The sequence below is a fragment of the Tursiops truncatus genome, chromosome 1, assembly GCF_011762595.2.
Source record: "Tursiops truncatus isolate mTurTru1 chromosome 1, mTurTru1.mat.Y, whole genome shotgun sequence".
Classification (NCBI taxonomy): domain Eukaryota; kingdom Metazoa; phylum Chordata; class Mammalia; order Artiodactyla; family Delphinidae; genus Tursiops; species Tursiops truncatus.
The window spans coordinates 150698962-150711939 of NC_047034.1; the positions used below are offsets into that span (position 1 = coordinate 150698962).

Genomic DNA, 12978 nt, shown 5'->3' on the forward strand with positions numbered 1-12978 from the left:
AAAACCCAGGACCAGATGGCTTCACAGGCGAATTCTATCAAACATTTAGACAACAGCTAACACCTATCCTTCTCAAACTCTTCCAAAATATAGCAGAGGGAGGAACACTCCCAAACTCATTCTATGAGGCCACCATCATCCTGATACCAAAACCAGACAAAGATGTCACAAAAAAAGGAAACTACAGGCCAGTATCACTGAGGAAGATAGATGCAGAAATCCTCAACAAAATACTAGCAAACAGAATCCAACAGCACATTAAAAGGATCATACACCATGATCAAGTGGGATTGATCCCAGGAATGCAAGGATTCTTCAATATACACAAATCAATCAATGTGACACACCATATTAACAAATTGAAGGAGAAAAACCATATGATCATCTCAATAGATGCAGAGAAAGCTTTCGACAAAATTCAACACCCATTTATGATAAAAACCCTGCAGAAAGTAGGCATAGAGGGAACTTTCTTCAACATAATAAAGGCCATATATGACAAACCCACAGCCAACATCGTCCTCAATGGTGAAAAACTGAAAGCATTTCCACTAAGATCAGTAACAGGACAAGGTTGCCCACTCTCACCACTCTTATTCAACATAGTTTTGGAAGTTCTAGTCAAAGCAATCAGAGAAGAAAAGCAAATAAAAGGAATCCAAATTGGAAAAGAAGAAGTAAAGCTGTCACTGTTTGCAGATGACATGATATTATACATAGAGAATCCTAAAGATGCTACCAGAAAACTACTAGAGCTAATCAATGAATTTGGTAAAGTAACAGGATACAAAATTAATGCACAGAAATCTCTTGCATTCCTATACACTAATGATGAAAAATCTGAAAGTGAAATTAAGAAAACACCCCCATTTACCATTGCAACAAAAAGAATAAAATATCTAGGAATAAACCTACCTAAGGAGACAAAAGTTCTGTTTGCAGAAAATTATAAGACACTGATGAAAGACATTAAGGATGATATAAACAGATGGAGAGGTATACCATGTTCTTGAATTGGAAGAATCAACATTGTGAAAATGACTCTACTACCCAAAGCAATCTACAGATTCAGTGCAATCCCTATCAAACTACCACTGGCATTTTTCACAGAACTAGAACAAAGAATTTCACAATTTGTATGGAAACACAAAAGACCCCGAATAGCCAAAGCAATCTTGAGAACGAAAAGCGGAGCTGGAGGAATCAGGCTCCCTGACTTCAGATTATACTACAAAGCTACAGTAATCAAGACAGTATGGTACTGGCACAAAATCAGAAATATAGATCAGCAGAACAGGATAGAAAGCCCAGAGATAAACCCATGCACATATGGTCACCTTATCTTTGATAAAGGAGGCAAGAATATACAGTGGAGAAAAGATAGCCTCTTTAATAAGTGGTGCTGGGAAAACTGGACAGGTACATGTAGAAGTATGAAATTAGAACACTACCTAACACCATACACAAAAATAAACTCAAAATGGATTAAAGACCTAAATGTAAGGCCAGACACTATCAAACTCTTAGAGGAAAACATAGGCAGAACACTCTATGACATAAATCTCAGCAAGATCCTTCTTGACCCACCTCCTAGAGAAATGGAAATAAAAACAAAAATAAACAAATGGGACTTAATGAAACTTCAAAGCTTTTGCACAGCAAAGGAAACCATAAACAAAACCAAAAGACAACCCTCAGAATGGGAGAAAATATTTGCAAATGAAGCAACTGACAAAGGATTAATCTCCAATATTTACAAGCAGCTCATGCAGCTCAATAACAATAAAACAAACAACCCAGTCCAAACGTGGGCAGAAGACCTAAATAGACATTTCTCCAAAGAAGATATAGATTGCCAACAAACACATGAAAGAATGGTCAACATCATTAATCATTAGAGAAATGCAAATCAAAACTACAATGAGATATCATCTCACACCAGTCAGAATGGCCATCAAAAAATCTAGAAACAATAAATGCTGGAGAGGGTGTGGAGAAAAGGGAACCCTCTTGCACTGTTGGTGGGCATGTAAATTGATACAGCCACTATGGAGAACAGTATGGAGGTTCCTTAAAACACTACAAATAGAACTACCATACCACCCAGCAATCCCACTACCGGGCATATACCCTGGGAAAATCATAATTCAAACAGAGTCATGTACCAAAATGTACATTGCAGCTGTATTTACAATAGCCAGGACATGGAAGCAACCTAAGTGTCCATCAACAGATTAATGGATAGAAAGAAATGAAATTTAGTTATTTGCAGTGAGGTGGATGGAAATAGAGTCTGTCATACAGAGTGAAGTAAGTCAGAAAGAGAGAAACAAATACCGTATGCTAAAATATATATGGAATCTAAGAAAAAAAAAAAGTTCATGAAGATCCTAGGTGTAAGACGGGAATAAAGACACAGACCAGGCTTCCCTGGTGGCGCAGTGGTTGAGGGTCCGCCTGCCAATGCAGGGGTCACGGGTTCATGCCTCAGTCTGGGAAGATCCCACATGGTGCTCAGCGGCTGGGCCCGTGAGCCATGGCCGCTGAGCCTGCACGTCCGGAGCCTGTGCTCCACAACAGGAGAGGCCACAGCAGTGAGAGGCCCGCATACTGCAAAAAAAAAAAAAAAAAATGACAGAAACCTACTAGAACATGGACTTGAGGATATGGGGAGGGGGAAGGGTAAGCTGTGACAAAGTGAGAGAGTGGCTTGGACATATATACACTACCAAATGTAAAATAGATAGCTAGTGGGAAGTAGCCGCATAGCACAGGGAGATCAGCTAGGTGGTTTGTGACCACCTAGAGGGGTGGAATAGGAAGGGTGGGAGGGAAGGAGACGCAAGAGGGAAGAGATGTGGGAACATATGTATATGTATAACTGATTCACTTTGTTGTAAAGTGGAAACTAACACACCACTGTAAAGCAATTATACTCCAATAAAGATGTTAAAAAATAATGATAATAAATTAAAAATAAATAAAATAAAAATTGAAAAAAGACACATGCACCCCAGTGTTCCTTGCCGCACTATTTACAATAGCTTGGTCATGGAAGCAACCTAAATGCCCATTGACAGATGCATGGATAAAGAAGATGTGGTACATATATACAATGGAATATTACTCAGCCATAAAAAGGAACGAAATTGGGTCATTTGTTGAGGCGTGGATGAGCTAGAGACTGTCATACAGAGTGAAGTAAGTCAGAAAGAGAGAAACAAATATCGTATACTAACACATATATGTGGAACCTAGAAAAATGGTACAGGTGAACCAGTTTGCAGGGCAGAAATTGAAACACAGATGTGGAGCACAAACGTATGGACACCAAGCAGGGAATGGGGCAGGGTGGTGGGAGTGGTTGTATGATGAATTGGGCGATTGAGATTGAAATTTATACACTGATGTGTATAAAATTGATGACTAATAACAACCTGCTGTATAAAAAATTAAATAAAATTCTAAAATTAAAAAAAAATAAGGAAACACAAGCTTTAAATGATACATTAAACAAGATGGACTTAATTGATGTTTATAGGACATTCCATCCAAAAACAACAGAATACACATTCTTCTCAAGTGTTCATGGAACATTCTCCAGGATAGATCATATCTTGGGTCACAAATCAAGCGTTGGTAAATTTAAGAAGATTGAAATCATATCAAGTATCTTTTCCAACCACAATGCTATGAGACTAGATATCAAATAAAGGAAAAAAATCTGTAAAAAATACAAACACCTGGAGGCTAAACAATACACTACTTCATAACCAAGAAATCACTGAATAAATCAAAGAGGAAATTAAAAAAAACCTAGAAACAAATGACAGTGAAAACACGATGACCGAAAACCTATGGGATGCAGCAAAAGCAGTTCTAAGAGGGAAGTTTATAGCAATACAATCCTACCTTAAGACACAAGAAACATCTCAAATAAACAACCTAACCTTACACCTAAAGCAGTTAGAGAAAGAAGAACAACAAAACCCCAGAGTTAGCAGAAGGAAAGAAATCATAAATATCAGATCAGAAATTAATGAAAAAGAAATGAAGGAAACGATAGCAAGGATCAATAAAACTAAAAGCTGCTTCTTTGAGAAGATAAACAAAATTGATAAACCATTAGCCAGACTCATCAAGAAAAAGAGGGAGAGGACTCAAATCAAAATTAGAAAGGAAAAAGGAAAAGTTACAACAGACACCACAGAAATACAAAGCATCCTAAGAGACTACTACAAGCAACTCTATGCCAATAAAATGGACAACCTGGAAGAAATGGACAAATTCTTAGAAATGCACAACCTGCCAACACTGAATCAGGAAGAAATAGAAAATATGAACAGACCAATCACAAGCACTGAAATTGAAACTGTGATTAAAAATCTTCCAACAAACAAAAGCCCAGGACCAGGTGGCTTCACAGGCGAATTCTATTAAACATATAGAGAAGAGCTAACACCTATACTTCTCAAACTCTTCCAAAATATAGCAGAGGGAGGAACACCCCCAAACTCATTCTATCAGGCCACCATCACCCTGATACCAAAACCAGACAAAGATGTCACAAGAAAGAACACTACAGGCCAATATCACTGATGAAGATAGATGCAAAAATCCTCAACAAAATACTAGCAGACACAATCCAACAGCACATTAAAAGGATCATACACCATGATCAAGTGGGGTTGATCCCAGGAATGCAAGGATTCTTCAATATACACAAATCAATCAATGTGACACACCATATTAACAAATTGAAGGAGAAAAACTATATGATCATCTCAATAGATGCAGAGAAAGCTTTTGACAAAATTCAACACCCATTTATGATAAAAAACCCTGCAGAAAGTAGGCATAGAGGGAACTTTCCTCAACATAATAAAGGCCATATATGACAAACCCACAGCCAACATCGTCCTCAATGGTGAAAAACTGAAAGCATTTCCACTAAGATCAGGAACAAGACAAGGTTGCCCACTCTCACCACTCTTATTCAACGTAGTTTTGGAAGTTTTAGCCACAGCAATCAGAGAAGAAAAGTCAATAAAAGGAATCCAAATTGGAAAAGAAGAAGTAAAGCTGTCACTGTTTGCAGATGATGTGATATTATACATAGAGAATCCTAAAGATGCTACCAGAAAACTACTAGAGCTAATCAATGAATTTGGTAAAGTAGCAGGATACAAAATTAATGCACAGAAATCTCTTGCATTCCTATACACTAATGATGAAAAATCTGAAAGTGAAATCAAGAAAATACTCCCATTTACCATTGCAGCAAAAAGAATAAAATATCTAGGAATAAACCTACCTAAGGAGACAAAAGACCTGTATGCAGAAAATTATAAGACACTGATGAAAGAAATTAAAGATGATACAAATAGATGGAGAGATATACAATGTTCTTAGATTGGAAGAATCAACATTGTGAAAATGACTCTACTACCCAAAGCAATCTACAGATTCAGTGCAATCCCTATCAAACTACCACTGGCATTTTTCACAGAACTAGAACAAAAAATTTCACAATTTGTATGGAAACACAAAAGACCCCAAATAGCCAAAGCAATCTTGAGAACGAAAAACGGAGCTGGAGGAATCAGGCTCCCTGACTTCAGACTATACTACAAAGCTACAGTAATCAAGACAGTATGGTACTGGCACAAAATCAGAAATATAGATCAACGGAACAGGATAGAAAGCCCAGAGATAAACCCACGCACATATGGTCACCTTATCTTTGGTAAAGGAAGCAGGAATGTACAGTGGAGAAAAGGTAGCCTCCTCAGTAAGTGGTGCTGGGAAAACTGGACAGGTACATGTAAAAGAATGAAATTAGAACACTCCCTTACACCATACACAAAAATAAACTCAAAATGGATTAAAGACCTAAATGTAAGGCCAGACACTATCAAACTTTTAGAGGAAAACATAGGTAGAACACTCTATGACATAAATCTCAGCAAGATCCTTCTTGACCCACCTCCTAGAGAAATGGAAATAAAAACAAAAATAAACAAATGGGACTTAATGAAACTTCAAAGCTTTTGCACAGCAAAGGAAACCATAAATAAGACCAAAATACAACCCTTAGAATGGGAGAAAGTATTAGCAAATGAAGCAACTGACAAAGGATTAATCTCCAAAATTTACAAGTAGCTCATGCAGCTCAATAGCAAAAAAAAAAATCCAATCCAAAAATGGGCAGAAGACCTAAATAGACATTGCTCCAAAGAAGATATACAGATTGCCAGCAAACACATGAAAGAATGGTCAACATCATTAATCATTAGAAAAATATAAATCAAAACTACAATGCGATATCATCTCACACCAGTCAGAATGGCCATCACCAAAAAATCTAGAAACAATAAATGCTGGAGAGGGTGTGGAGAAAAGGGAACCGTCTTGCACTGTTGGTGGGAATGTAAATTGATACAGCCACTATGGAGAACAGTATGGAGGTTCCTTAAACAACTAAAAATAGAACTACCATACCACCCAGCAATCCCACTACTGGGCATATACCCTGAGAAAACCATAGTTCAGAATGAGTCATGTACCACAATGTTTATTGCAGCTGTATTTACAATAGCCAGGACATGGAAGCAACCTAAGTGTCCATCGACAGATGAATGGATAAAGAAGATGTGGCACATATATTCAATGAAATGTTACTCAGCCATAAAAAGAAACGAAATTGAGTTATTTGTAGTGAGGTGGATGGACCTAGAGTCTGTCATACTGAGTGAAGTTAAGTCAGAAAGAGAAAAAGAAATACCATATGCTAACACATGTATATGGAATTTAAGAAAAAACAAAGGTCATGAAGAACCTAGGGGCAAGACAGGAATAAAGACACAGACCAGCTAGAGAATGAACTTGAGCATATGGGGAGGGGGAAGTGTAAGCTGTGACAAAGCAAGAGAGAGGTATGGACATATACACTACCAAACATAAGGTAGATAGCTAGTGGGAAGCAGCCGCATAGCACAGGGAGATCAGCTCAGTGCTTTGTGACCACCTAGAGGGGTGGAGTAGGGAGGGTGAGAGGGAGGGAGACACAAGAGGGAAGAGATATGGGAACATATGTATATGTATAACTGATTCAGTTTGTTAAAAAGCAGAAAGTAACACACCAATTTAAAGCAATTATACTACAATAAAGATGTTCAAAAAAAAAGTACAAATGTTACTACCTAAAAAGCCATTCTTACAGAAAAAAAAGATCTGTAAACTCCTGTTTGAGACAAAAGAGACGGATCATTCAACTTTTTTATATACCTGTACCTAAAAAGGAAAGCAAATTGCTATTGTATGTTTAGATGCACTTATATAACGTCATGATATTTGAAAAAAAAAAAAAAGGAGAATCTGCCTGCCAGTGACTTCCCTCCTGGTGCAGTGGTTAAGAATCCGCCTGCCAATGCAGGGGACACAGGTTTGAGCCCTGGTCCTGGAAGATCCCACATGACAGAGCAACTAAGCACATGCGCCACAACTACTGAGCCTGCGCTCTAAAGCCAGTGAGCCACAGCCACTGAAGCCCACGCACCTAAAGCCTGTGATCCGCAAGAAGAGAAGCCACCACAGTGAGAAGCCCACGCACCGCAATGAAGAGTACCCCCCGCTCGCTGCAACTAGAGAAAGCCCACGTGCAGCAGCGAAGACCCAACGCAGCCAAAATAAATAAAGGGAGGAGGGAGGGGAGGAGGGAGAATCCACCTGCCAGTGCGGGAGACACGGGTTCAAGCCCTGGTCCAGGAAGATCCCACATGCCACAGAGCAATTAAGCTCGTGCGCCACAATTACTGAGCCTACGTTCTAGAGCCCGCTCACCGCAACTAGAGAATGCCCGCGCACAGCCAGAGAGACCCAACGCAGCCAAAAATAAATAAATTTATTTTTTAAAAAAATCTGAATCAATGGAGAGGGAAAAAGGGAAGAAAATTCAGTTGATTTTTAAGGAGAAAAAAGAAGTTAAAGGTACAACTTGAAAAATCAAGTTAAATAGAAATGTAGACAGTATGATAATGGTAATAAATTTATATATATATCAGTTATCACAAGAAATTAGCTTAAACTCATCAGTTTAGTCAGACATAGATTAGATTGTTTTTAAATCTAGCTACATGCTGTTTACAAGAGACACTGCTGAAATATGACAGAAAGGTGTTGAAAGTTAAAGAATATAAAATGTATACCGTGCAAACCTTTATCAAAATAAAGCTGGTGTTAACTATACTGAAATTAGACAAAGAAGACTTGGTGCTAAAAAGCTTTAAAGAGGTTAGTATCTAATGATAAAAAATATATACTTCACCAAGAAGATAAAAGTTATAAATATACATGCTCCTCAAAAACATAGCCTCAAAGTAGGAAAAGCAAAATTTGACAGAATTATGTGGAAAATTTGGAACATCCACAATCATTAGGAAATATTTTAATACACATCTCTCAATAATTGATAAATCAAACAGACAAGAAAAAATGGTATATCAATCAGCATAAGCTAATCAGTATTAAATGTTGATCAATTTTTGAAAATCAGTTGCATTCCTATTTAACAGCAGCAAGTGGTTTGAAAATAAAATTTTTAAAGGTACTCTTTAAGATAGCAAAAGAATTACAATACGGCCAGAAAAAAATATTACAATATGGTTTGTAAAAAGCATGAGACATTTGTAAAGGAATTTTTAAACTTATACTGAAGAAGAAATCTATGTTAAAGAATACTTAACAGATGGAAAATACTATCATGTTCCTGGATGGAAAGGCTCAATATCATACATACAAAGGTTATTTCTTCCCAAATTATAAGTTCACTGGGATTCCCGTCAAAATACAAGTAGGGTTTTTCTGTGGAACTTGAAAAGCTGATCCTAAAATTCATATGAAAGGTCAAGGAGAAAGAATAGCCAAAACAATACTGAAGAATAACAAGGTAGGGAGACTTTTTCTGCCAGATACCCGTTTAATAAGACGTTATTGGTACACGATCAGACAGTAAGACGAAGGGAAACAGAATAGAGTATACAACACTTTTTTGGAAACTTTATCTATGCAACTGCATTGCAGATCAGCACCCAAGAACTAGCTACACTACTGGAGAGACTGTACAATGTTACAACTGCTTTGGAGGGCAATTTAACAATATTTAATAAAGTGGAAGATGTATATATCTATCCTATAACCCACCAATTCTACTCCTAGGTATACACCCTGAAGAAATCCTGCCACATGTGAACAAAGGAACAAGTGCAAGAAGGGCCATTAAAACTCTTTTGAAATAGTAAACAATTCATAACAACCTTAAATGTCTGTCAAAAGAGAATGAATAAATTATGATATATACGTGTAATGGAGTACTATTAGCAGTTAAACTAGAGCTAAATTTATCAACATGGATACGTTTCAAAAACAATGTTGAACAAAAAAAGCAAGATGTAGAATGATATGTTCAGTATAATACTATTTATATAAAATTTAAAAGTATGCAAATGGTTTGTACATATAAAGTATGAAACATGCATGGGGAAGGGCACAAAAGGGGATTCAGCCTTATCTGTTACCCTTTATTTCTTGGAAAAAAAAAAAGGATCTGAAGCAAAGATGTCAAAATAACAGGATTAGCAAAGTAATACTTTGGTATACTTTGAAATTCATTTAAAAGAAAGACTAAAGCTCCATTATAAATCCTATATAGCAGTCATTTTTTAATCATCCAGATGAAATAGTCTTTTGGCATACATAGCCTCTCTCTTTGTGTCTAGGTCTGTGTATTTTTGTCTCTCATTTAGGAACCACCATCACCTTCTCACAACTTCTTCAAAATGGGAATGAAGCTGGAAGCTGTGGACAGGAAGAACCCTCATTTCATTTGCCCAGCCACTATTGGGGAGGTGCGAGGCTCAGAGGTGCTTGTCACTTTTGATGGGTGGCGAGGGGCCTTTGACTACTGGTGCCGCTTCGACTCCCGGGACATCTTCCCTGTGGGCTGGTGTTCCTTGACTGGAGACAACCTGCAGCCGCCTGGCACTAAAGGTAAACGCTCTTAAAATTGGAACCCAAGTTGGTAAGGGAGCCTACCTACATCTCTCATGGTCAGCATACCTTCACCAATAAACCTCACTCGTAGGCAAAGGAGGAGCAAGGACCAGCAACTTAGGTAAAAACCAATGTCTACTGAAGAGTAATCAGAAACAGTAAGAATTTAAATGTCACGTGAAGCTAGACATGGAGTTTGGCATAAAGTAAAAATTCCTTGCTCTAAATATCTTGGCTTATTTTCAGGCAACTAGCTTCTCATCTCTCTTACTCTTACTACTAGCCTGTTTCAGAGTTTGAGTAGTATCATTCTTGAGGTGCACATTCTGGGTTTGTAGATGAGCTGGAGTAACATTGTATTATATAAAAATACTTAACAAGCACTGTAGCATAATGGAAAAAGCATGTGCTTTGAAGTCAGATAGACTTAGATTTGAGGTCCAGCTCTGCCTTTTGCCAGTTGTGTGGCTTTGGTCAGTTAGTTCACCTCTCTAAACTTCAAAATTCCTTGTCTGTAAAAGAATACCTACTTCATAAAGTTACTGTGAAGAATAAATGAGATTACATGGGTAAAATGCTTACATAATATCTGACAAATACCAAATGCTAAACAAATGTTTTTACTGTATTACTGCTGCTATTATTATAGTTATTATATATTTATTATAACTACTATATAATATGCTATATTATCATTATAATACTATTATTAAAATAACCACTACCTATGGGAGAGTATATATAAAGTACTAGAATAGTACCACAGAGTAGTTGAACAGTCAGTGATATTTCTAACGATCACGATGTTGGAGATCATCCAGAATAGAGTTTGAGGTAGCTCTTTTTTTTTTTTTTTTTTTTTGGCTGCATTGGGTCTTCATTGCTGAGTGCGGGCTTTCTCTAGTTGTGGCGAGCGGGGGCTACTCTTCGTTGTGGTACGTTGGCTTCTCATTGCAGCGGCTTCTCTTGTTGCGGACCACGGGCTCTAGGCACGTGGACTTCAGTGGTTGTGGCTCGCGAGCTCAGTAGTTGTGGCGAACGGGCTTTAGAGCGCAGGCTCAGTAGTTGTGGCGAACGGGCTCTAGAACGCAGGCTCAGTAGTTGTGGTGCAAGGGCTTGGTTGCTCCACAGCATGTGGGATCTTCCCAGACCAGGGCTCGAATCCATGTTCCCTGCATCGGCAGGTGGATTCTTAACCACTGCGCCACCAGGGAAGCCCAAGGTAGCTCTTAATAAAGAAAATAAATAATAAGAATTTCATCCCCTCAAGTACTTGTGAGTCTGAGGGAATGGAAAGTCACCCTTCCTATTGTCTTTGGGTTTCTTTTCTAAACCTCTATCAAATTCACTCATTCAATTAGCCAGATATTTATGTAGCACCCAACTGTGAGCCAAGCTGAGGATACAGCAGTTACAAGATGAAAAACATTCATGAAGTGCTCTCATGACACTTCCATTCTAGAGGGATGAGATAGTCAATAAACATTTAAGTCAAGAAGTAAACAAGATGATTTCAGGTAGACAGTTTCTCCTAAGGAAATAAAGTATGATAAGAGTGTGACAGTAAAGGTGTGATTATGAAAAGAGTTACTTGTTTAACAGCTTTATTGAATATAATTGAAGTAAAATAAATGGCACATAAAGTATATAGTTTAAAAAGTTTTGACATATGTATATATCCATGAAACCGTTACCATAATCAAGGTAATGAACATATCCATCATCCCCAAAAGTTCCCTTGTTCCTCTTTGTGGAGGGGAAGCTTTTTTAGATACAATTTTTTTTTAGGAAAAATTGTCTGAAAAGAGATATTTGAATTCAATGACAAGAAGAAGCCATCCAAGGAAAGAGAATTCCAAGCAGGCAGTTGTGACAAACCTACAAGGGTGTTGAGACACGAATGAGTTTATTATGTTTCAAGGGCAGAAAGAACACTGCTCTGACTACAGTGCACTGTGTGAGGGGCAAAGTGGCAAAATCGTGTAGGACCTTGTAAGCCAGAGTGAGAATTTGGATTTTATTCTAAACATAGTGGGGAATCATTAGAGGGTACTATGTAAGGGAGTAACAAAATCTGATTTACTTTTTTAAAAAATCACTTGTACTTGTATCCAAGAATACAAAAGAAACTTACGACTCAACAATAAAAAAGATAAATAATGCAGTTGAAAAGATGGGCAGAGGACTTGAATATTTCTCCAAAGAAAATATACAAAAGGCCAATAAGGACTTGAAAAGATGCTCAGCATCTTTAGTCATTAGGGAAATGCAAATCAAAGCCACAATGAGATACCACTTAACACCCATGGGTATGGATATAATCAAAAGACAGACAATAACAAGTGTTGGCGAGAATGTGGAGTAATTGGAACTCTCATACATTGCCGGTGAGATTGTAAAATGCTGCAGCCACTTTGAAAGCAGTTTGGAAGTTACTCAAAATGTTAAACATAGAGTTACCTGTGACCCAGCAAGTCCACTTGTGGGTATATACCCAAGAGAATATAAATCATATGCCCACACAAACATGTACCATGAACTTCATGGCAGCATTATTCATAACAGCCAAAAAGTTGAAATAGCCCAAGAGTTCATCTGATAAAAAGGTAAATAAAATGTGTTACATCCATATGAAATATTTGGCAATAAAAAAGAGTGAAGTACTGATACATGCTATAACATAGATGTACCTTAAAAACATTATGCTAAGTGAAAAAGCCAGTCACAAAAGACCACACATTTGCAGTTATATGAAATGTCCAGAATAGGCAAAAACATAGAGACAAAATACACTAGTGGTTTCTAGGGGCTTGTGGGGCGGAGGGAGGAAATGGTAAGTGGCTGCTAATGGGTATGGGGTTTCCTTGGGTGATGATGAATGTGTTCTGAGGTCAGATGGGGATGACGTTTGCACAACTCTGTGAATCT

The 12978-nt window shown here is 37.7% G+C and overlaps 1 protein-coding gene across 17 annotated transcripts in view; it reads left to right on the forward strand.

Annotated features, from left to right (window-relative positions):
• Nucleotides 1-12978, forward strand: part of SCMH1 (Scm polycomb group protein homolog 1) — a 189845-nt gene that overhangs the window by 103275 nt on the left and 73592 nt on the right. For 16 of the 17 annotated variants that reach the window (XM_033836969.2, XM_033836948.2, XM_033836984.2 and 13 more), the window contains one exon: nucleotides 9804-10047. In XM_033836969.2, the coding sequence (XP_033692860.1) occupies nucleotides 9804-10047 (244 nt within the window). Of the gene's footprint in view, nucleotides 1-9776; nucleotides 10048-12978 lie in introns of all 17 variants that reach the window. The other variant, XM_073791342.1, reaches the window with a different exon arrangement.